Raw genomic sequence first — 26,656 nt, forward strand, 5'->3', positions numbered from 1 at the left:
TCAACTGCTATTGCCACCTATGTAGCCTAAATGATAATGCTAGTAGGTGGTGGAGTAAAGAACTATTCTATGTTCCTGCACTCAGGAACATAGAATAGCATGGTCTTAATGAATTAACTACAGTCATCTTGCAGTAAGTGAGACATTTACCCGTCTGTTATTCCTTTGTCATAACTGGCCGTGCAGCATTTGCCCTATGACGTGGATCGATGTGTTTTTCGGGCTTGTCGATATCAGCGTTCCTGGTCTCCGCTGGGCAGCAGATGCCAAGCTGGCTGGAGGTGGAGGAAGCCCACGGTGTCATGACTCCTCCAACCTTGCAGGGGGCTTTGCAGAGTCAGAGCTTTCTAAACGGGCCCGCTGGCCGTCAAGCATACTTTGTTTTTTTGGACTTGGTTTCAATAAAACCAGTTGCGTTTGCTTAAGGTTAGCTTCGAGTCGTTGGCTTCATTTTGTAAACAAACCCATTTATCTAGCATGCTGACACGCGTCTTGAGGAACGGAATTAAGCCGCTAGTGGCTGTGCAGCACTTCAGGAGCCATCATTTATTAAGTGGGACTTGGGATGGGGTCTGTTAGATCAATGTGACTGCATATTAGATAAGTGTAACCATATGGGGCAACTTAAACATGGGGCTAATCCTTCCTCCGCCGGGTTCTTAAAGCTTTAGGAACCCACTGTATGCAGCGGGTACTCGTATCCTTGACAGTTATAATCTCAACCGCGTACCTAGCTTACTGCAAAAATATTATCTTTAGCAACATTAGCAACATCGGACATTCAATAATCAGTATACTATTTATGAATGTGTCATGTAGCTATTTTGAGGCTCTTGCTCAGCATTACAGTAGATCACAGTAGACTCCATCTATCCATTGCATCCACTTTCTAGCCACTATTAACCAGTCAGGGTGGCAGTGGCAACAGGCGAGCAGAGCAGCTGGGAGATGTGGTCCCTCCAGCGTGTCCTGGGTCTACCCCAGGATCTCCTCCCAGTCAGTTGTTCAGAGGAAGGCAAGGTAAGTAGCTATTGGCTGGCCAAAGAGTCGCTAGAAGTCACCAGATGACATCATACACTAATTTGCATATCAATATACAGTATGCTGTCCCCTCTCTCAGCGGAGGGAAGGGGGTTACACTGTGTGTGGGAAGAGTTGTGATCATCAGACCTCCGAATTACCCAGATACTTGTAGTATTTCACCAACTCAGTCACACCAGTTTCAATGTCAATTTGGTGCATGGTGGTCAACTACAGACTCATGCACTTCATGCACAAAACAGCAGTGAGCAAGCACTCCATCCAGAGAATGCTGGACTCACCAACACCCCATCTGCTGCCATTCATTCTTGTGGAGTATGAAAAACAACTTGCACAGAGAAAGATCATCCATCACAGTAAACATGAAACCTTACTTTGGTTTTGTCAGTTTGTTTTATTGCTATTTCACTGTGCCTGATTAGAGTGTTTTCATATCAGTACGTGTATTATGTTACGCTCTGTTTACTGTCAATCCCCTGACACCCACAGAAAGAAATGGAAGTCTCCGCCAAGAAATAATCCCTCAAACACATGTTGCCTCACATCTCTTTATTCTGGAGTTGACAGTATGTGAAAGCTAAACCAAAGTTTGTAATATGATCTGAAACTGCACAATGTCTGTTTACATTTGTATTCTTTGTAACATTATAGTAAATCAGATCAGAATTTTTGGCATGGGATTTATAACCATAACCACCAACTGATACAAAAATTCTGAATTGGGGCTTAAAATTGTTATATGGTCAAATATATAATGTTGCAATGCACACAGAACCACATAAACTAACCACAAACACTGCATCATAAAAGTTTCCATCAAATATACCTTGACTCTTGTGAGATGTAAGCAGAGTCTGATAAATTGCAGTTGCACACGAAGCCCTGCGGGGCGGATTTCAGGCTCTAAACCTGAGCTACAGAAGTAGCTCACGTTACACCTTTCACCAGACAAGTCTTCAGAAGGCACTTGATGTGTCTGGTAGCCACACAAATAGCCAAAGTCAAGTCTGTACTCTGACTCCTTAATAAATCCCATCTGTGACTTCTACATCATCCTCCAGTGTCTTATTCTAATCTGTTAACAAAGCCTGACTCTGACTGTCTGACATTTCCAGGGGATTTCAAACAATGATTCATGGAAGGAACTGTGACACGGTCAAGAACTGTGACATTTAACAACAAATAGGTTACTCCATCCCCACTGAATGTGAAATACACAGTCAAAAGACTTGATAGAGTGAATCGACTAAAAGTAGACAAATTCGTTTTATCTTTTCCAATGCCCGCTCATCTTCTTCTCATCTCACTTCAAACTGCAAGGGGGGTCGTCGTCTTCCCACACATCTATGACTTCCCATAGTTGCGTGGAAAGGATGACAGAATGCGTACAGATTGCGAAAAAATAAGATTCTCATTCGTTTTTAGAAAACCATATGCGCTAAACGGATGCTTTGTCAAACCATCAATATGTAATAAATATAAGTTCAGTCCTACATGGAAATCCTAAAGTAAAAGTCTAAAACAGAACAATTCCAAAAACTAATCACACACACATTGCCGATTTAGGCCCATGCGTGTGTTGGGAGGATACGGGGGAAACATACAAACAGGCAACATTGTAGATAAATTCCACTGTCTGATCAACAGCTGCTGCTGGTATTCCTCCTCGCCATCCCATCTTCTCCCTCTCTTGGTACCCTGGAGATACACTTAAACAAAGAGATCTGTCCTGTGGGGCATTTGGCAAACAAATGCCCCGTAACCGCTCACTGAACGTCAGAAAAAGACAAAAATAATTAGGCCTCCCCTATGAGCCTGCTGAAGGGTAAAATCCCACACAAAGCCTAAAACGGTAGTTTAATTTTGCCCTCTGTCATTGTGGTGATCGTTGAGCCTCAGGGGTAGTAATAACATTTACAGACAGCACTGCTGCTATGTTTCTACTTCCTTCTTCTGGTAGGCTTTCACACAGACCACGACTAACCAGGGTGGACACAAGACTCTATGGATAATATCACAGACACAGACATCCCCAACAACAAACAAACAACAAACAAACACTTACAGTCGTCACACTGTTTATAGCTTGATATTAGTGTTCTGATGCAACTTTTCAAAACGCGATTGTCAGCCTCTCACTCACAGTGATGGATTACCTTTAATGACCGAATTAGAAGTCTCCGGAGTTGTTTTCTATGCTGTTGGGAATTGAATGGGAGTGAATGAGCCTGAGAGGTATTCACAATTAACATTAAAGGGAAGGAAAAAAACTAAAATCATGCTGGAATTGTCCTTTAAAAGGTCCAATTCCATTGAAGAAAGGACCGTTCCAGCTCTCTGTGTGGTTATGACACATTTGGGCTGTAAATTGGCGTGAACGGACACTGAAAATCAGGGTTTGTGATTTGAAAATAAACATTGACCAAAATATCAACTTGCTCCTCCTGATTTCGAAATCGCTTAGAATTGGATTACATTTTTGGCGTATTTTACATCAAGAATTACGGTAAATTTCATTGGTTGCGTTTTGTCCCACCTTTCCTAGTCGAGTGTAACCATCAGTTGTGAATGCAAGCCACATTTTGAGAAGCTACTGATTTTGCGTGCTGCCAACATCACTAATCAAACATGGCAGATAGTTGTCATTGTATAATACCACAGTGTCAGCCTGCACAAAGCCATACAGGGAAATTTACAGTGAGCTTGGCCGCTTTATTGGCAAGTATCGATTTACTCTGAACTCTGTTTAGATTTAATGCAGTGGACTGCACTCTGGACTTTCAACAATGTCCTTCATACAATTAAACAGTCTTACACCTTCCATATGCAACCTGATTGCCCTGCTGACAGTCTTTGAAGCACGCCTTTTAGACATCCACTAAAATTCACTAAAATGCATTCAATTTGCAGTAACGGACAGATTCTATCCTTCAAGGTGAAGAACCGATGGAGGCGATGGAAAACATGACCAGATATTCCATCATCATACCATGCCATCACACGGCTATATCTGCACCTCATTGTCTCCCAGTGGGATGCCAATGAAGATTTCACAGCATCATTCACAAAGAGAGCCTGAAGAAAGCTGCCAGACGCAAGCCATATCATCGATGGCATGGCCCATTAGTGAGGGAGGCAAACACCATGAAAGACGCTTTCGTTAGCCCCGGGGTCAACATGAATATTCATCTGCACATGTAGAGGCTGTACACACAACTGCATTTTCACCATCAAAGCCATTCTGGATTCATCCTGAACTAGTTTTAATTAGACAGCACATGTGGATGTATTGCGTGGGAGGTTGATGTGACAGGTGACTGGCGTGGTGCCAGAGACATTGGGCCTCATGCAAGAACCACTCGTACGTCACAGATTCGTTCGTAAATCACTCGTACGAGCGATTTACGAGAACTTGCCGCATTCACCAATTTTCTCGTATTTAGAATTTTCTCTTAGGTACGAACAAAATTTACAAGTGGTCCAGACCTGTCGTACGAGTCACGTACAATCAACCTGCTGTTCTCCAAAGCAAAAAAAAAAACTTTGTTGTTGACTAATGGATTGTATCTCTGTCACTTTGAAGAAATGTTGAGTTTGAATATATAAATGACTCTGTAAAGTAATGTATAATCATGTTGAGATTAACCAGTACAGTGGTTATAGTCATAGGAAAAATAGCAAGGGAGCACTGTTGGCTTTTTCAAAAGAAGGTAGTGCGTAATTTATTTTACCAGAGCCGCATAAAATCTCATAAGTAGGCTATCCATCTGGGTTACATAGTAGCCTATAAGTGCGCTCAATACAAAGACAAAACAAAAAACACTAATTTGCCAGGTTATTTGACAAACATTCAGATGAGACAAAGGCAAGGTTAGATTGTATTGAGGGAAATACATTATAGAGGGAGATAAATCTGATTTCTAGGCTATTTTACTCCAGTTGATAACGTTAATGTGGGTGCAAGTGAATCTAAACTTTAAAAAGAGAAATGGCTTTAGGTCTTACCAGGTTGAGGTGCAAGTCGCTGTCCAGGGCGACATCGCTGAACACCTGACAGCTATATCGCCAATTATGGCAGCTATAGGCCTATTCTTTCATCTGTCTGTGTAACGGAGAATTCCTCCTGGCCCTCCTGTTATAGTCATGGATCGCCTTGCTTTTTGCATCTAATTTCATGTCAAGCCATTTCTTTTTTTTTTTATTTCTGTGACTGTGCCCTAACGACAAATCACTATAGTCCTATAATATTCCTATAATACTCCGATATGGACTTAGAGTGTCTGTGGTAGTCAATAGTGAGTTTATACTGACTAGGGCTGCAGCTATCGATTATTTTAGTAATCGAGTATTCTACCGATTATCCCATCGATTAATCGAGTAATCGGATAAGAAATACTTTTGCTTTATTAAAGAGCAATAGTAAATATACAAAACAGAAAAGCTGTCTGCACGAAGCTGTCCATACGACACTGTGATTTACTGAAAACGAGGTGAAATAATAATTATTATTGATATTTATTACTAGGCCTAAATATCATACAAGTTCATAAGACTGGCTAATGTACATTTATTTACTATGTTGAAGGGTTGCCCTACACCTGCTGACCCTACTCACTGCAATCAAACTAAACTGAATATACCTGCTGTATTGGACTGGTGCATTTTAGGCTCCAATTGCTACTTACACCACCTGATATTTTGCTTTCTGGGGTATTTTATGCATCACTGTGAGGGGAGTAGGTGTGTGTGTGTGTGTGTGTGTGTGTGTGTGTGTGTGTGTGTGTGTGTATGTGTGTGACTATCATAATAATAACATGAATGAAGCTCAGGCTTTCACAAATTGACTGCAGCATTTTATTTTCTGTGGTTATTTTCTTGAGCAAAACTTAGCTAATTTAGGGACATCATAACTAGCCACCATATTGATTTACGTTCTTAACTAGCCATTACATATAGCCATAATTAACGTGCATTCTTTACTAGCCTTCATCTCATCCCGTTTTAATATTAAGTGCTGACTCCGCCCACCCGGGCCAGTTTCGGGGTACGCCGGTAGCAATTACAAGTGGACCCTATCCTACAGTCCCTGCTCTCAGCGGAGGGAGGGAGCTACGCTGTGTGTGGGAAGCGCTGTGACCGTCAGACCTCTCTGGATTAGACAAGCAAGTAGAGAAAACCGGCATCAGCCGAACCAATTTATTGCCAAATGCTTTGGGATTCAACACATTAACATTGCTTCCCATGGTCAGAAAAAGTCGGCAGATTTGTCGCTAGTCGCTTTTGAGAAATAAAGTCGCCAGGGGGGTCTGAAAAGTCGCTAAGTCTAGCGACAAAGTCGCCAAGTTGGCAACACTGGATCCGAAACTTTGGACACTTTCTGTCGTTTTCTCTGGCCTGTCTCTTCTCTTCGCCCCTCGCTATTTTCTCTCTCTTTCTCCAGCGCGTTGTGCAACAGTAATAATCATCCGTGCGAAACACTGAGTGTGTATATAGTTATATGGATTAAACGAAGCTTCGATGCAAAGAATTTGCATCGATGATTTTTAGTAATCGAGTTACTCGAGTTTCTCGAGGAATCGTTTCAGCCCTAATACTGACCTTATCATGGTATTTTTGTCTTCTGTAGTATCACTATAATATTCCTATAGGGAATTAGCTTTGTTGGGATATTTATTTAGTATTCATCTAAAATGTATAGGAATACTATAGTTGATTTTCGTAAGGGAACGCACAACAGACAACACTGCATTAACAGCACAAGTTATTTTCTCCCATTCCTTGGCTTTAGCAGGACCTTTGATTCCACTATTGAATTATATTAAATATTATATGCTTTGGTTGACTTATTTCTGATAGTAGGACTTCAGTCTCAGAGCTGGTAGACTTCTCCTTAGTCTTCCGTGTCATTTTTATGAATGAAGCTTCCCGACATATGGGCCGGACGCCTAACCTTATATAGTATTATAGGGGCGTCAATTATGCTAATTGACTATTCTCGTGAACGCGCGTTCATTTAGAACAGGTGGAATTCATCATGTTTACGCAGGTCATTTACGACTGTTTTCTGAAGATACGAGCGTTTGGTGAATCTGACGTGGCACACTCGTACGAGTCCACCTCATGAAAAAAGTACGAGAAATTTACGATAAAAATACGAAAATGTTCTTGCATGAGGCCCATTGTGTGCTTCACCATTTTTGGGTGAACTACTCCTTTAACAAAGACCATCAGGTTTGGGAGGTTATCAGAGCTATTTTTATGAGTTACAGTTTCAAAAGGTTACCAAGTACGACTAAGTACGAATAAGTATGAATATCCCTTAAATTGCTCATCGAGGCAAAACACTGTACTTGCATCTTTAAGTTGGCCTGCTATTTTCTGGCGGCATTTTAAGTGTTAATGTTAATTATGATGGAAATGACATGTGCATTGTGGGCTGCTGTGATATATGTCCTCAATCACCCTGTGAAGGCAAATCGTGACAAACTTTTAATGCACAACGTCAGATCACCCCACCGCTATCGAAAACTCTGCAGAAATGTTAAACCAGAGTAAAGTCAGCCAGCTCTGTGACTTCCACTGGTTTATACATATTTATTTGAAAAGAACATTGCCTCCAGAGAACAGGAAGAGAAACACCACTGTTATATTAGCATCAAATATTAATTTAGTACTAATTTTGTACTTTAGTACTTAAGTTTACACCTGCAACTACTCTAACATGTACAGAACAACTCTTTTAGAGAAACATTTGCAGTTTGTGCAACTTAAAGGTGGCTGAGGAGCCAAATACTAAAGGTATTTTTGAAGCTGTTTCTAAGTGAGCCACTTATAGCGTCATCCTTTTTGGGGGCAAAGTTGTACAGCAGTGCAATTGGCTGTCAACCGACGAATCAGATCCCACATTCTCCACTGTACATCTCTCTCCGCTTCATGCAGAAAAACCAACCGAGAAATGACTGACCCTACTTTCAAAATGGTTTGAACAGTTTATTTCTTGTCTTAATGTCCATCCAGTTAATTAAACTTTAGCAGCTGAGGCTATGTGGAGAGGTTGGGTAATTGTTGCTTCAACTCTAGCCGGAGACACTGCAGGCTCTCCGCCTGGAGAGAAGCCAAAGACTGGGCCAAAAACGACTCCCCGCAGCGGCTCCGGCTAGAGTCAAAGCAACAATTACACAGCCTTTCCACATAGGAGTCGAAGCAACAATTAACACTAGCCACCAACACTGGCCATTACACAACCTCTCCCCTGAGTGTGTTGCTACGAGAAACGATTTATTTACGATTTTAGTTTATGTCCTTTCTCCAATTTTCTATCTATAAATTAAAGTGTAATCAGCACAATGTCACTCTAGACTAGCGTATCTTGCTTCCACAACTGGTGTTTGTCTTAGAGCTTCGTAGTATGTGCACATTTATAGTAGTGCGCTTCTATGTTAAAATAAACAATTTTCCTTGGCCATACTGCACAGGTGGCTACTGAAAACAACTCGGCGAGCTTGAAACTAGCACTAAGCTAGTTTTCGCTTGTTAGAAAATGATAGTCTAATTCACAGGTGACAGTGAGTCATTGGTTGGATTGGCAGTTTGACATAACTCCCAAGAACAAAAGAAACCAGAAAACTTGAGATTCCTCAGGACAATGAGACGGTCAGAGGGGACGCTCCGAGCAAACACCGAAGCCAAGAGGCTGGCATTTGCATTGTTCTACGAAGAAACACATATCATATCCATTACAAGAGAACAGATCTTAAAGATAGAAGTGAAACCTCGAACTAATGACATAGTGCTATGGTCAAGTTACACACACCCCACAACCCCTTAGGCTTTACTGGGGAGCTCGAGTGTTTGACACAGGACATCTTTTTCACCTATCAGAGGTAATAAGAGTTCATTCCAGACCGTTTTTACAGCAATATTTTTAGTTTTGAGCAAGTTATGGTTCGAAAGCAGTAAAAAAACCTAGGTGACTTTGGTCTGACAATGCTATAGCCTACTCGTTCATTCAGTTTCTTATATCTTCATAAATTTTATATTATCATTTATATTATTATATCATCATTTTTTTATTTTCATTTTCGCTGGTTTCTAGAATTTCCACATTGGCTTTCTTTCTTTCTGGGTAGCACAATGCATGCTGATATGGGATATGGGTATATGAGATATGGGCTGCAAGTCAGGTAGGTGAAAAAACAAGTTCAGTGCCCCAAAAAAAACAAACACATACTAGCTTAAACCTAGTCATTATTTAAAAAAATGTTAACTGGTCTGAAATCAAAATTGCCAGGATTCCCTGTTCTTGCCACCTTGGAGAGTTTGGAGGGATTCCAATCTCTAAAAAATGATCCTTGAAAGATAGGAATTCCAGGTGGGTGGTATGTTGCATAGTGCCAGGTTTATGTGCCAAAGCCTGTTACACTGATAAAGTTGACCTTAATTAAAATCTTAAGGAATCTTTCCTCGCAGAGATCATAGGAGTTGAAAAACCCCCAAAAAACTAAGTACGATGAGCTCTGTGTCTTTGAGCTCAATATTTGGCCCAGGCAGCAATCCAGCACCCCATCCCACATTTGCAGAGTTAATCCCTCCGTTTATCTGCACACAACTCTTCCTTATGTGTTATTGCTATTTCAGTCTTAGTCAATACTGTTTACAACAACGAAAGCAATGTATCAAGGAGTAAATGTCCTCAGGCTTTATGTGTTGGACACAGCAGAAAAAAAGAAAAGAGTCGAAAAAAGTGAGGGTAAATGGGGGTGGAGAGGGCATGAGAGAGGTATATGTGGACACAGGATGGGGGGGCAAGACTGAGAAAAGGCGGGAAGGAGGGGAAGACCATTGTGGTGTACAATTTCTCTGTAACTTGAGCTGTGTACACCAAACCCCCCCCCCCCCCAAAACCAAAATGTGCCTTGTGCAATGAATTGGGGCGTCAGGTGTGTGCAGCTGCTGGTTAAGCTCTGTTTGCAGACAGAGAGGGAGAAAGAGCTGGAGAAAGGAAGAAGGAAAAGGCTTTTCAATGAAGGCGACATCAGAGAGGTTTTGTCTGTCCCTCTGGCATTGATGGGACGGGTGCCAAGGCTTGGATTTTGGCCCAAGAGAGTGCCATGTGTCCCACAGATGGGGCTTCTAAATATGAAGGGACATCATGTACAGATGGCCAATTTTGCCTGTGCACAGTTCAGACACTAATGCCCAAATTCGCTAAAGACTGCAATACTACGTACGTAGGAACATCTCCATTTAAAAACACACAACCAGAACTATTGTCATTGATTTCTTAAACACTATTATATCTAGCAAAAGATAATTGCTGTTATTAAAGGTCAACAGAGAGAGTTTTCTAGAAAATGGAATTTACTCTCTGAATGATGAATAGTCTTTTTGATTATTATATTTCCATATGTAGCTACCTTTGCAGGGGTGCATACATTCATATGCTGGACTCACGTGGATGCTGTTATGTACCTGTAGTCAGCCTAATAAATGAATGACAATATAGGAAGTGCAACGATAAATCTCCATTAGTACTATTACTGTTATATGAGAAAACTAAATATAGCCTACACTCTAGGCCAGGGGTGCTCACACTTTTTCAGCATGCGAGCTACTTATAAAATGACCAAGTCACAAAGATCTACCCACTACAAAAATGCAAAACATAGAATTATTTTCAAATATATTGAGGATTCTTTATTTACAATGTATGTTGATGTACCCTGCGTAACCGCATGAGCCAATATTGCACAACACAACTTAATTAACTATGAACATTTTTTGTAATTACATCAGTTTACTTTGATGACTTGCACTGAATTGAATCAGCCAGGGATGCATAGTCATAGTTGCATAGTAATAATAATAGTAATAATGCATAGTTCATTAACCTTTCTTTTTCTCAGCTCGCTTTTCGGCGGGAAGTCGGTGTTGTATTTTCCATGAACAGTCCGAAAATGCCACTCCACATTTCCCTTCTTTGGTATTGCGATGGTAGACTGGCAGATGAGGCAAACGCACTTGGAAAATGACATCGTGAAAAAAAAGTCCACCTCCCATTCCATATGAAAGTGATATGTTTTTGTCTTCTTACTTGGTCCAGCAACCCCACTCATTTTTGATGGTCATAAGCTTTCTTTAGTTTTAAAGAAAAAAGCGAGGGCTTAAAATTGGAGATAACTCGCTGACTAGCTTGTTAGTTTTGCTGCACTTAGCGCCTTTTTGCGCATGCGCGGTGACCTAAAGGTCAGAAAAATTTAGTTGTCATCTGACTGGCTGCCCTGTATGTCAATCAAAAAAAAAATAGACGTCTATAGACGTCTATTTTTTTAATGTCATGCGATCTACCAATACACTTTTGCGATCGACTGGTAGATCGCGATCGACGTATTGAGCACCCCTGCTCTAGGCTTATGAATTAGTTATTCCTTCCTCTTGGTTGCTTTAGACATTGACTTTTGAGTAAAATACAGTTGCACTAACAAAGAAAAGATAATTTGACTGCTAGATTGCTTTCTTTCTTCAAGTAATACTATATTGCGCTTGATTTTTTGCCCTTTTTGTCTAGCACTTGACTGAAGCAATTGAGTTTGGGGCGTAAGTTTATGTAATTACATTAATAGACATTTATGAGCTATTACTCCAATATACCCACGGTCTATACCACAACAAAACCCCAAAAAACCAAAACACCTGCTAGTGCAATAATCAATCCAGTGCAAGCAGCCGAATCCAGAATTTGGAATTCAAAGAAGTTTTTTGACAAACAAACCTCTCAGCACTCTTCCAGCATGGTGTGAAAAACCAGACTAGCACCCTGCAGCACTTTCTCTGAGTTTAAACAATAAAATAAATAAAAAAATCTGTGTGGCACTGCAGGCATTGTGTGGTTTTCTGACAGAGTGTGAGATTTGCCCTGATAGAGTTTAGCGCCCTGGCATTATTCCATGATGAATTCTTCACTCCCCTGAATGCACATGGATGTTCTTCCCTCTCACAGGTAATTACCGCCATTCGTCTCCCTGACTGACTTTGCTTAAACAACCATCTCCAGTTCCTAAAAAAAAAACCTCTATCTTCTCCAGGGCAAATTTCTTGCTGTATAGATTCCCTTCTGTTGAGAGACATGCCCTGAATAAAACACCTAAAACTCCAGGATTTTTTTCTTTGGCAGTTCTCTGGCACCAGAGAGATAGTCGATGCAGAGGAAATTCCCTCCAAGACGGTAGGGGATGAAGCCTACAGAGGCAGCTGTTTGATATAAAATCCCACTCAGACAGACATCAACGATCCACAGACTGGAGATTCGTTGTGTGTGCGTGGCAAAGCCCTTGAAAACCCTTCAAGTTTAGGCTTAGGGGTGGATGTCAGCTCCATCCCTGCCAGCTAAACAGCTACGGCTTTGATTTTCCAAAACGTGTCTGGGATCTTCGGAGCATGCCAAACACTTCAAGCCAACACCAAAACAAGCTTTTTCTGAGTCGAGTCACTTTGATAGCTGGGTTTAAAAAAAAAAAAATCAGAATCCAAAGAAACATATTTTTTTGTAATTTTCAGTCAGTGGGCAGCACCTGTCTTAGCTATTCTCTATCATCAACTGAAACCATACAATAGTGATTCAAGCTATACCCAGTTCATGAACTCTCATTACAGAGTGAGCATCAATATGATGAAAAAGACTGCTTTGGGTGTTTTCGGGCTAGATTTTTAGAATCCATTGGCCCGTTAGGACTGTATTGGAGAGCCGCACCCTGGCAAGCAAGATGTAAGCAGCTCTACAGTGAAGCATTTGACAAGATTTTGGGAATCAATGGGTCAAAAATGGACGGAGTTATGCTTAAAAGAGTACCTTAGATACTTACCCCTCTATCCTCAACCAAAGCCCTCATGGAACAAACCCAGGGCCATTAGGAGCCACTGCTTGTTGTTTTGGTCCACCCTTCAGTGGGTGACTTCAAATGGGACAAGGGGGACATGAAGGGCTTTGGCACTAAACTTTATCCCCCATGTTCCTGTCTCAACTCATTACTGCACAGTGAGGCTTGAAGCCTAATGATATAGACTTAGAGCTTCCAGAAGGAGCTCAATGTTAGCTGAATGAATATAGACATCAGGAAGGTGAGAGTCTTGGTTCAATCGCAACAAAAAGATTGCAAGAGGTCGAATGGTCCGTAAATGTAATGAAAAGGATTAAATCAAAAGGAGGTATTTGATTTTTTTTCTGTTCAGCGTGACATTCAACACGATGTTTGCTTTAGTTTTCCTATCTAATCAATGCCCGCATCACAATTGCCTATAATGCTATACCACGGCACCATTACAATACCGCAGGGATCAAACGGCACACTCTCTTTAATGAAAACAATGAGTCAGTACGTTAGATTATGTGGTTGTCATGCCTGGCTGTCACTCAAGCTAATGCACTAATCCGGCATGAACAACTGGAGCCGACAGCTGCACACTTCCCTGCTTCCTCTAGACAATCCTAGCAGCAAAAGGCATTCTCCTATACCCGTGGAGACAGATGAAGAAAAGGTCAGGGAAATCAGGAGATGGATGAAACTCATGGGCGCACTGCATCTTCTCAACTTTTCCACAGAGAGAGAAGTGGCTGTCTTGGATAGGATAAACACTGTTCGGAGCATGCGTTGGCCATTCATTCAGCTAGGGTTGGGAACTTTGTCCAGAATAGTTAAATTCCTCTGAAGCCATGTATTTCCCCACTGGCCTAGGATTGAATCCTACCACAGCTTCCTCTCCTGTGTCTCCCTCTCTGCTTTCCAAATGTCTTCATACTTAAAAAATAGGCTACTAAAGAAGGTGAGTGGACTGAACCCCCAACTATTCCAGTGGGACTGCAGTTGTACTGGGAAGACTGTTGTACTGGGCAGCTGTGAGCAAGCGTGTTCAGTCCACTTTCCCTGGACAAATAAAGGTTAAAATAAGATGAACAAAATAATAATAATAATAATCCAATTCCTTAACGCTTCCCTTATCAGTGTCTTTCTTCTATAGCGCTTTACTGGCATGACAGTTTGTACTGAACTGATTAAGATTCTGCTATCAACCCCAAATACGAATGAATTAAAAAAACATTATGGACTGTTCAAGCCATACTGTTTTATTAGTGCGTTAAAAGAAGCAGGAAAAACCTGGGACTCGTTAACAGGAGTCAATGAGGCAAACATATTTCAATCCAGTCAGCAAACATGCAACAGTTCCTAAGTGGTTCCCCTCGGTTCTCAGACCTACACTTAATTTTTGGTGTAAAAAGAACCACTTATTTTGTCATTACGCGAAGAAAGACATGCCTTGGATGTTGTGTCATGCAAAAAAAAAAGCATTACTGCATGTCTAAAGTATTGTTAAGAGGTCTAACAATTTGCTTTAAGCTCAAGTGTGTTTATCTTTGTAAAAGTGCATCTAGGATGAATTATCCTCATACTACAACATAAGACTTAGTGATGATAAACAGTTTGTTCCTCTACATTGTAATGAAAGTTCCCCATCAGCAAGTGAAAGGTCATCAAGTTAATGATGGATCTAGGTCTATGTGTGAGAAACCCAAAAGCGACTGTGTGTCGGGCTTCAATGTCACGATTGTTTATATCAACAAAACAGGATAGACAAAACAGAATAGACATTTGCCAGGGATTCGACTATGAGTTGAGTTGGTCTGCTTGGAGCGTTTGAAATATCTTGGAGGCCTTGGAGACTTGAGTCCCAGCGTTGGATATGTTTTAGTGTGAGAAGTCATGTCAAGGCATTAAACCCTTTGCATGGCAGAACTACTACTGACAGAAACTATTAATCAACAATGGTTGAGACATTGCGATGTGAAAGACGATATTTTATGTAAATGTGACATAGTGTATTAATGAGTAAGCAATAGCCGTTGTATACCATAGCAGAATTAGCTGTCCACACCTTTAACAGACTTTTATAGGCTATAACAGCCATATGAAAACAAATTAACAATGTAACTGTTTCACACATTCTGAGTTCCCACTTGCGCTATACAACTGCAGATGAGAACCAATTGTGATGCCATGGTCTTATCTAAGATCAAAGACATTGTCCAAGTTGGTATGAAGCGTGCACTTTCCATGTTTAAATAGTTGCAATAGCCTAGCTGGAAGCTAATGTGTAATGTACATTTTAGAATGTAAAATAGCCATGACAAATATATCTACATTACATGTTTCATAAGTGCATGTGTACACTGACTATATTAAACTTAATTGTGTCCAAAGGTTTGTGGTCAAGGACACTACATCAGTCAGAGAATATAGTTTGGAACTGCAGGAAATGTGATTTCAAAATGTTAAAGTTTTCTGGGGGAGGACCTCTGTCCCCACCACTTCAAACTTGTGCCAAACTTGCACCCTTGAACTGTGCATTAATTCTATTAATAATGAATTGCCTAATCTGTGCAGAGAATTTAAGAATCCATTCTCCAAAGTGTTACTCTGGGCTAATTTAGGGGCTTATCACATAGCCCAGCACTTGATAAGAATAAGCCAAAGTGGTTTCCGTCAGAAGAAGTCAGGTAGCTCTCCATCAAGAAGGAAGTGGGTTGTTTCTCAGTGGGTTTGCTGAAGAAAGTGGTGAGCCACAACACCCGTAGGCTCTAAAACAGCTCATGCCCATCCATCCAATGCTGCTGAAATGTCTCTGTATCACCATATGAGTTGCTAGAGTCTATTCAGAATTTGCCCCATACATCAAGAACAATAGATAGGGGTGAGATAATAAATAATTGAAAAATTTAAATATGATAAATAATTGCAACACACATTGACAGCGATTGGAGTGTCAAATTGGCTATAATTTCTTAGTTTATTTTTGAATATGTCTGCCAAAACAGCATTAGAAAATGTCAACCCACCCCCCAAGTCAACTCGCGTGATTACGGTAAATGGCCTGGGGAGCTGTACAGGCACATAGGGGTGTAGCAATATACTCACAACACAGGCTGCAGAGCTTGACATTATTGTCATATCAGTCCTATTAATTTGAGAACATCATGGCAATGGACCTTTCCCAAAGTGTTTTTGATGAAAAAATTATTGTTAAAACAAAACAATGTGAACAAATGTTGCCGCCTGAAACCAGTTTTGTTTTTGTTTTCTATAGCTCTTGTGAAGTTCAATGATGTTTATGACCTTGTGTAACCTTGGTGTATACGAATACTGTTCCAACTCATCCTCTGAGACGAATGCTCTCACCTGTGTGTGATGCTTCCCTCTCCAGTAGTGTGTGTCTGTTGATTGATTGAACCAATTAAGGACCCTAACACCCATAAACAAGACTAAGAATCTAACATCCACATTTTGCATTTTGTGGAAGCGTCTCTGCCAGGAATCGAACACAGGTCTACCAATTGAGAGTCTGCAATCTAACTCCCTGCGGCACACTTTCACCCACAGGACTCACCACAGAAAGTGGTGAACAGAGCGACCAACCGACCGACAAAGCGATCCATAGAGCCCCTGCTTTCGCGGGGCTAAAAATGATGGCTTAGTTGGCTAAGGCACGTACCATGTAACCGTGACGTCCTGGGTTAGAATCCAGGGACCTTTGTTGCATGTCATCCCCCTTTCTTCCACCTACTCCCTACTGTCTACTAACAAAATAAAGGCAGAAAAGACCAAAAAAAACAGAAACATCATGCTGCAGGTAGAAACGTTATCACTATGGGTAGAAACCTCAACCCACCACATCACCTACTTAAAGGAAAGGTAAGTCCGGGCGATCCGATCACAATACGGACAAAGTGCAAACAACAAGAACGTCTATAAATATCAGGTGTGAACTGTTCATTATCTGGACAGCATATCCAGATGCAGATCACATCACTCCCCCCTAAATGTAACTGAAGTAGAGGGGCAGAATCCGCAAAGGCAGCCAGGCGTTTTTTCTTTCTTGCCCACTTTCTGTTCTGCACATTTTACCATAAAAGCCCCTGCCACTGTTCTGATTTATTGCACAACCACACTGCTCTTAGCACTTGCCCATTCCCGTAACACCACACGACCATCATACAGATGAACACAATGCTGTCATACAGACCAACAGTCTCTGAAATCAATAGAAGTTGGTGTACATCAACTGAACAACATGTTTGGATTTCTTCTCATACTCAGGATGGGTTGATTTCCATGCAGGAGAAATGCTTTTAGCCACAAATTGTATTTGAGTAAGTGCCTTCAAGGGCCATTAGGGTGGAGGTCAATTTTAACAGTGACTAGTTTAGAGGCTCCTTGGAGGGCCAGGGTCTCTATCACTAGTCAATGGCCTAATCCAAAAACAGACAGCTTTACTCCGTCTCCAAAGGAGGTAAAGGGGAGATGAGGATTAAATAGAGGTAACCCAATTAAGACAAGGCTAGCGGAGTACAAAAACAGGGATTTAAGAGAAAAAGAGGGATAAGGTCAGGCCAGAGTGAGTGTTGTCCTGTTGTGAGATGCTATGTTGAGAAGAGGGAGAAGGATGGGTAGAAGGGTGGGGTGGGCATAAGGACACAAGTTACTTCTGCTAAGTCTATAATGCAGGATATTAATTAGTCTACGCAATCTACTGGCATTCTAATTAACATACGAGTCAGGTCGATGAGGACTGTGACCAGTTCCTTTGTCGATTTAGTCATCGGAACCAAACATTCTGGTCATAAATATGATTGCTATTGATTCGTTTAGTTAATTGGTTTCTGTTATTATGCAAAAACTCCCTTAAAATGGAAGACTTCTGCAAAGTCCCGCTCAATGATTTTAAAGCCAATGATATCTTTATAGCTTCCATTTTCTATAATGTTTGTATGTCCCTGTATGTTGCTGACCGTTTGACTGAATTGTACTGTTTTCTTTGTCATCTTCGTGAATGCTATTTGTTCTTGGATCTCAATGAGACTAGCTGATTAAAGCATAAATGACAAACTTCCAAAAATGCAGAAAGAACTGCAAAAGTCCCCAGGCTCCTAATTTCATGTCAACTTCAAAAGGCTGTGAGGAAGCTGAGACCATCAGGGTGAATATGAAAGGTAACACACACACACACACACACACACACACACACACACACTTGCCAGTACTGCTCTGTCCTATGTCTGAGACAAGCCTGTTTCAATCAAAATGGTGCTATTATTGTCTGGTGTGACTGGTGAAAAAAACATCACCAAGACTCAAAAAAGAGCCTGTCCTGCCTGGGAACTGGGGTTTTCTTATGAGTTTGGTTCTGTGGTCTAAATAAAGTCATGTGGTTCTTTAGATGTTTAATAGCAGTAGTATTAACCCTTAAATAACCTATTCCGACCTTGTCGCCCAATAGTATAGTTTATGACATACAGTTAGCCTTTAAGCAACATCCAGTGAATGCCAATTTAGGCTATGTTTTTGTTCTTCGTATATCGGTTAACAGCGTCAATTAACTACATTGTAATTAATCACAGCTATAAATATCTTACACTTTCGACGGCAGGGCATTCAAGCTTAGGGTAGAAAATCACCAAAAACAAAGAAAGAAGGAAATAATAGAAAAAGTTGAACGGCTAGTAGCCTGAAATGTTCAAATTGATGAAGCCCACCAAATTCAACGTGCGCTGGTTCCACTATATGTAAATTAGACTGCACGTTCAAATTCACTAACAGAGCAAAATAACAACTAACAGGCATGTTAGTTAAAATTGACCCAAAAAAAGACCTCAGTTTGTTACTACAACATTCGAGCAAGCTATACTTGAGTTCAGCAACACCAAAAAAACATCTTTAAATTCAACAGAAAGACTTCTCGGGTTAGTTGCAGCATCCATGAAAACCCACACCGCATCTCATTGAAACTCTTTGTACACCTACATATCATGAACTAAACTTCACAATGAAAAAGCGAGGAGCACATTTGCTTTACTCACCGTTCCAGCTCAGGGAAATGAGTAACACCAGTATAAAGGACTTGTGTAGGAGAGCCATTCTGCTGCGGTATCCACTCCGGACTGAAGCGGTGTGTGTGGAGCAGAAGTTCGGCAGTGTGGTTGAGGCTGGGGGGAGGGGGGAGGGGAGAGGAGAGGAGAGGAGAGGGAGGAGAGTTCAATTAAAGTCTCAGTCTGACGGGTTTCTGTTGGAGGCTGCTTACTGCCTGTTAGTAGCAGCAAATTATCTTTTATTCTGTTCCAAACTCCGTCCCCCATTCACTGCAAATATTTCTTCTTGGTAGGAAGTCCTCAAGGACACGGCTATAAGCTACCTTATCACCCCTCCATACGTTTTAGGCCAACTTTTATCACCTGTGATAATTTCAGTAGCTAATAATGTAGCATAAGTGGAACATTTTTTGTACTTCAGTGTTTATCGACCTTTACCGCTCTTTCTTTTGCCGGTCCTACTTCTTAGAAAGTTGTACTTACATTGGCAATAATACTACTTTAACACATTATGCTAGCTGTAGACAAAACTTGCAACTCTAAAGCATTCTATCAAACTCTGCCCAACATAGGCCTACTGGCCGAACACATATCCTCAAGATGTTGCCTAAACAAATAAGAGGGATGTTGAATACTGAGCCATACAGGAGGCATGACACACCCATTTGTTTACAGGCTGCCCACAGCCAAATTTCATTCATTTCATTCAGCAGGATAGTGGGACACTCTTCTATACTATACTATACTATACTATACTATACTATACTATACTATACTATACTATACTAGCCTATGCTATACTTAAGTGCTATAATTCCACCTGTATTTGTAGGCCACAATATTAAAATAGCCTATATGAAATATTATGCAAGAGTAAACTATGTTAATGTGTTATTATGTTAATAACACACAGCTTAGAGGGAACAGCACTTCTGGATTCTCTCCTGATATGAGCTTTAGATGTAGATATGGATATGGCTTTTCTTGATCTGTGCTCTCCCTTATAATAATAAAAGCTAGATTCAATTTGGACTCAATTAGGCAAAGGTATGGCAGGTGCTATATGCAACTGACATCTATGTATATGAGGACTTGCATAGTATCAATTTACATTAGCTCATCTTGGTACAGATGGGTTGGTTCAGAACTAATTTAAAATAACAGGACTTCCAGAACCAGAGCCTGGCCTGGCTTAAGTACAGATGGTCCTCTAATGCAAACTGGCTTGCTTACATCCATTGCAAAAGCCTAAAAGACTCCCACTTTATCTAAAACATGCTGTCCCACATTATCTAGCTGGGTCTGATAGTGGGACAACTCAACAAAGACTGACTTTTAATTTTCAAACATCATATTCTTTTATATCCTTTCTTTTTTTCTTTTTTTTCTCATTTTTGATGCATAAGGAAGTATTGTGCACTTTTCTAACAAAATTTGGCACAGTGCAATATTGATGATAGTTTTATAAGCTCAACATCAAAACTGAAAATAGTTACATTACAGGAAATGTACACAAAAACCTTAAGGTGTCCCACTTTCGCTGACCTCACACTAGTGCAAAGACATACATGAAAATGATTATTCTTCTGATTAATAGGCTGTCAGTGTCAGGGCAATATTAACCTACGGATCTTGGGACATGGGACTAACTAATTCATAGACTGAAGGATACAACCCCAGTAAAAGTAATGCAGCTTTAAGCCTCAGGAGTGAGCAAAAGATGAACTGGTCTTCTCCCAGTGAACTGAGCTTGCTAGTGGCCTCTGCTGTTTTCATCATTGACTTTACCGTCACCTTGGCTAACAGCTGCAGGAGAAAAGCTCCCTGTAGTGGAGTCGGTCACCCAGCTGTCCAACCCCCCTCCATACATCAGCCTGCAGTTGTGGAGACAGTGCGGGCGTTACACATATAGGGGGAAAATCCTGCGGTCACAGAGTGCTATACTCTTACAAGAAAGTGTGGTGGCCACAACAGTGACAGCACTCATGTTGTGAAACTGCAATTCTGATTGACATATCAGCAGTGATGTAGTGATGAAAAAAAACGAAGGGTAAGCTATGATGTCCAGTCCAGTTTTTATGGATGTGGTAATATTACAAGTGAAGAAATGGAAATAGATTCGACATTAGGGTTAGAGAAAATCAATGTTGACAATCTGAACTGAATTTTTGTGCCATAAAGCAATCTCCCTTTGTGCTGTAAAGCAATACAGCAGATCGCCCACCAAATCTGACCCAGTGGCACACAATGTAAAATGCAGCGTAGAGGCTGACAGTCTTCTTGCCGATTGTCTTGTTTGTGGACTCTTTGTTTTATTAAATTTTCTAAATTATTGATGTTAAAACGCAACATGTAGCACCTCTAACTATCTTGGAATTCAGAATGGTGTGATAATGACGTAAAAATCTATCTTTCTCCCTTTAATTCACTGCCCCTTGGAAATGAGGTCTGTTATATGGAACAGCGGAAAGAAAATCTGAAGCCATTATGAAAAAGTCTTTGAAGTGGGCAGAGATCCCAGAACCCATCTGAAATCCTTCTTTTCCCCCTGTAATGGAGAGAGAGAGAAAAAGACGAGTCCATTCTGCCAAATATTATAAATATTTTCTACTTCTATCTCTTTATTCCAGCCATCTCTTGTACTGTCGTGTCCCTGGAGAGCAAACAGAGAGGGAGGGTGCGAGGAGAAACAAAGGTGTCACACTGAGGATTTAATGGTCAAACTCCATTAAAACACACACATGCTATGTACACAAACACTCACGCTTTACTTTACGAGAAGACAGATGTCTGTTGACATGATCTTCACGCTCCTGTTAACTTACCAAGTTTACAGAGTTGGAGTTTTATTGACTAAAGAGCAAGTCTAACCCGTTGTGTCTTAACATTGTGTGTTAAACCCATGGGCCTAAATTTGGGGGATAGGTCCCCCTTAATATTGGCAAATGCCTAACGTGTCCTCACATCCCCCACCCCAATTAGATTAAGTATATGTGCGACATTTTTGAAGCATATAGAAATGTAGACTTAACTGGTTTGGTTTGTCACAAGCTAACACTATGAGAAATCAAAAATTTTTGTCAGATTCTGAGAGCATATCTGTGCAATTTCTAACCAGCATGATTTATCTGTGGCCACTGGCCAGTATTAGCAAATTTTACCATTTAGCTAATCAGTGTTGGTATTTAATTGTCACTGCATGGCACTTCATAGAGAGGTTGTAGTACAATAAGAGTAAGCTAGCTCATAATCAACCACTTTTGAGTGACTGGCATTTTGACAGGGCTTATAGCGTTGTGAAATAAAACCTGAATGCTGCCCCCATTTTGAAGGAATACACTAAGTTTGTGGGAGATTGTCACATTGGTAAACGTAGCTTAACTTAGTTGCAGCACTTAAGATGGTTAATGTAACTTAGGTGATAAGAACATATAGGCACCAAAATCATCCATTAATCATTGGTAGATAATTGGCTCCGGTGCTAAGACTTTAGCATACACTATGTTGATGCTATGTTGCAGATTTAGCATGAACCCTATTTATTGAGTGATAGGGTTCATGCTAACACTTTAGCATACACTATGTTGAGTGATAGCAGGCTCCATGCTAAAACTGTAGTATACACTAATGTGTTATACACACTGATAGTAGGCAACTTTGAAGATGACGCACCCAGACTGATAGGGCGTACTTATTCGTCTGCCATCTTGAAGTCAAAATCTGGACTCAGTTGGGAAAACCAGGAAATGTTCCTGTGGAAGTACCTCCTCTTCTCCCTCTTCAGATGCTAGATTACAGTACATTGGAGGAAAAATTCAGACATAAAAGATACATCAATGACCTTTACACCGGACCAACATGTTAAAAACAGCTATGTCCTTTAGTAAGCTTTATTGGCAACAGGTTGATCAGTGTTGGATTAGTTTTGTGATTCTCCTTTTAACCAGTGACACAGTGATTCTCCATTTCTTCACTTTCTTCGGAGTCCACAAGGTGGGCCTTGTCGGGCCTTGTGGATTCCAGAGGCTTTTTATTGGTGTTCTTCTGAAGAGCCTGCTGTCTAGATAGCTGTGGGACTGGAACCTGAAAGCAGGAATTGATAAAAGATCAACAACTTTCTTTGGAAGCTCTGGTTCCTGGTTCAGCCTCAATGTTTCCCAAGCTCTTTTTCTTGAGGGCATCTCGGTCCATGGCAAAGAGTAGGCTGATGTTGTGGATCAGAGGCTGTTGATGGGGCTGTTATATGATGCCATACGTAAAGTAGTCATTGGTTGATCCCATCAGGTTGCCACCCAAGAAGAACTGATCCTGAGGGAGAAACTGAGCCACATGTTGTTTGAGCACAGCACAAAATATGATACACTGGTTTGAAAACTGTGTTTTTCTAACATGAACTACAGTGACTTTCACTAGAGTCCTTATACATTTAATTACATGTTTCAGTTCAGAGTCCTCAAAAGCCAAGCTTCAATTAAAAATGTATGTTCGTGGAAAAATATAATTCGTAAGTTCGTATAAAATAAGCACATACCAGCATAGTTATATTAATCCAAAAGTTGATTGAAGTTGGTGTCTTGTCATTGGCATATTTTATTATTATTTGGGGTGTGATATATTGGATCAATCAGGATCAGTCAGGGTCAGTTTATATACTGTGGGGAAGACTGGATTCAGGGAGTATATGGCTGAAAGGTCTTGTTTTTTATTATTCAAATGAATCCTACTAGGCCTCAGTCCAGAACTTTTTTCTAAAATGATGTTACTCCACATTTCACAAGACAAAAACTTTGAAGGCAGAAAAAATAAAATCTTACCTTATACCTATTTCCACCAGAAGGTAGGCAAAAGCTGAATTGAAGGACAGCTTTTCTTCAACTAAGAATAATATGTATATTTTATATGGCTCACTCTTACATAGGGTGTTTCTTCTGGCAGCACTTAAAGTTTCAGGAGGCTGTTGGGCAGTGGAGTTTAGTAATAGCCTGAGCACATCCACATCCTATATGCTAAGCATGCACTGTGTATAGGGCCCCACCTCCCCCATAAGGGCCCCATCTTGACCTAAATATTCACTGTGGCTATTTTTCTTTTAAATGAAATGAAAAAAATAATCAATCAAGTGTCTATTAAAACAATGAGATGGACATCCTTTCCCCTAAGGATGGCAATGCTATCCAACGGCCAATTACTGTGATGCAGTCACAGGCTCTTAAGACATTATGATTCAAATGCACAGAAAATAACTATATAACTAAGGATCAGGGTGTGGCTGCAATGTGGGCCTTGCATGACAGTCTGTTGTCTAGAGTTACACCAAGATACTTGGTGGTGTTGACAGGAGTCATTGTGGTCTTATCAACAGTGATGGAGCAACACGGTCTCATAAAGTTTTGTGAAATGAGCACAAATTCTGAAAACCAGATTACATGTTGTGGACACGGATGATGTGAACTTTACAGTCCTCTGCCACGAATTGGATTAAGTGACAATAATGCATTGGCCACACCATTTTCCCCTGTTCATCACGTGAGAAGGTTTCTTAACGGTTAAGTTTAGTCAAGTAAAACAATTTTGGCTGAGGTTAGGATTAAAGTTAGGGTTAGGTTGAGGCAACTAAAACTTTAAATGTAGGGAGAATCTAGTGACAATCTCAAACAACATGTTCTCAGTTTCTTCCTCAGGATCAGTTCATCTTGGTTGGCAACCTGGGATCAACCAATGACTTCTTTATTTACCTGGGATCCGCTTTGCTTATCTGGGATCAAACAATAACCACTCAGTTTACCAGGGATCCACCAGTAGTAACCAGTAGTAGCCCGAATTTCCCCACAGGGATTAATAAAGTGATATCTTATCTTATCTTATCTTAACCCCAGTTTCCTGGGATCAGCCATTACCTGCTGTCCTCACCTAGGCTGCTTCATCATTTGTAACAGCCCTGACCTGAACACAGCCTGCAGCCAGTGGGTTTCCTACATAGCACTAATGGCTATAACACTTAATGTTGTAAGGTCTTTCCTTACACTGAAGAAAATGACGAAATGTTTACTAGAGGATCAAGCCCATCAAAACCTGCAGAGCTTACTGAAGGACAATACTCCTGTTTTCTTACATGTAGACACAAAATACTTAAATGTCTTGAAAACCATGAGGGCCGACAAAGATGATAACTTTAAGGCAGTCGGTACACACTATTATTGAGTCAGTTGATTAAGTTTAGCATCCACGTCCATCTTGCTTGAAGTGAGCCGACACACTGGCAAGTCTGCTCACACAGATTGGGGGCAGAGTGTTTCACCACAGGGGTGTCAGACAAAGTCAAGGACCAATGGTTTGAACAGACTCTGTTAGGGGAAGGGGTGGGAATGTAAGAAAGGACACCAATCCCCTAAGAATGCTTTGGGGTTTGAGGAGCATGCTCTCCTTTAAACTGATTTCAAAAACTAATTTCTGGTGATGCGTGAAAAAGATTTATGACTTTAAACCACAACGGTAATAACATATTAAAGAAAAAATTGAAGGGTTGCTCTGTCACAAAAACAAAATAATAGGATCGGAGATTACAAATTAAGATTATAAATTAAATTATTACATAACTTAATTTACAGATACACTGATATAAGTACTGACAGTAGGCTTTAAATATAATAGTTGTTCTCAATCCTCTCAATCCTAGTCCTTGAGACCCAAAAAGTACTGCTAGTTTTCTATCCTACCAGGTAATTACTTGCATTCACTCTGCATCTCTAGGTGTAAATCAGTCTCTGATTAGATGGCTAGAATGAAAACCAGCAGGGCTCTGGGTCCCGAGGACGAGGATTGAAGACCACTGATTTATATTATATGTGTATATCCATCTATCCATAATAGATAGATAGATAGATAGATAGATAGATAGATATTATATGTATATAAAATGTGAGTGTATATATTGAATAAAGCTGTACATGGCCTCTCATAATGTTTGACTGCTTCTCTATGTCCTGACCTGGCTGTTGCTGTAAGTGTGTTTTCTAGGTCTGAGTGTCCCCTCAGGTCATCACACATGGCCATCGTCCTCATCACAATACACATTTCACATCGAGGTGCGAGACGCAGTGGCAGACTGTGACTTCACCTCACTGTCAACAGTCACAGTATGACTTGTCAATTTCAGCTTATTCAGTTCAGGAACTGATTTGAAAGTCAAATTGAGGTAATAATCTGCCACATATTCATAAACAATAAATGTGTTTTGCCATGCTCTGTTGTCGACTGAAATAACTCAATAGTGATTCAACCTATAGAGGCTTTTACAGTTGCGTTACAAATCTCCATGCAACCATGGCATCGTCACTTTTTCTGATCACGGGAAAGTTAATGTGTTAACTCCAAAAGCATTTGATGACAAATCTGTACAGCTGATACTAATTTGTGCTTGTCTAATCCAAAGAGGTCTGATGATCACTGTGCTTCCCATACACAGACTGTAACAAATATACTGATATGCAAATTAGTGTATTGCATCATCTGGCGACTTCTAGTGCTTTTGGAGCAGCCAATAGCTACTTTGAATGGGCTGTGCACAAATGATGGCTAAATATCTACTAACAACCTAAAAAAGCTTGTTGTGGTGGGTGTAGGTCAGTTCAGTACTAAGTAAAAGTGAATAGTGTGATAAAGTGGATTTGTTTCCAAATGTAGGTTACTGTGACACAGTAA

The 26,656-nt window shown here is 40.6% G+C and overlaps 1 protein-coding gene across 1 annotated transcript in view; it reads right to left on the reverse strand.

Moving 5' to 3' along the window:
• Window positions 1–19,006, reverse strand: part of mcama (melanoma cell adhesion molecule a) — a 61,508-nt gene extending 42,502 nt beyond the window's left edge. Inside the window, exon 1 of the mRNA XM_078286823.1 lies at window positions 18,947–19,006. Coding sequence (XP_078142949.1) covers window positions 18,947–19,004 — 58 coding nt within the window. The 5' untranslated portion in view covers window positions 19,005–19,006. The remainder of the gene's footprint in view (window positions 1–18,946) is intronic.
• Window positions 19,007–26,656: the final 7,650 nt, after the last annotated feature.

The sequence above is a fragment of the Centroberyx gerrardi genome, chromosome 11 (genome assembly GCF_048128805.1).
Source record: "Centroberyx gerrardi isolate f3 chromosome 11, fCenGer3.hap1.cur.20231027, whole genome shotgun sequence".
Classification (NCBI taxonomy): Eukaryota; Metazoa; Chordata; class Actinopteri; order Beryciformes; family Berycidae; genus Centroberyx; species Centroberyx gerrardi.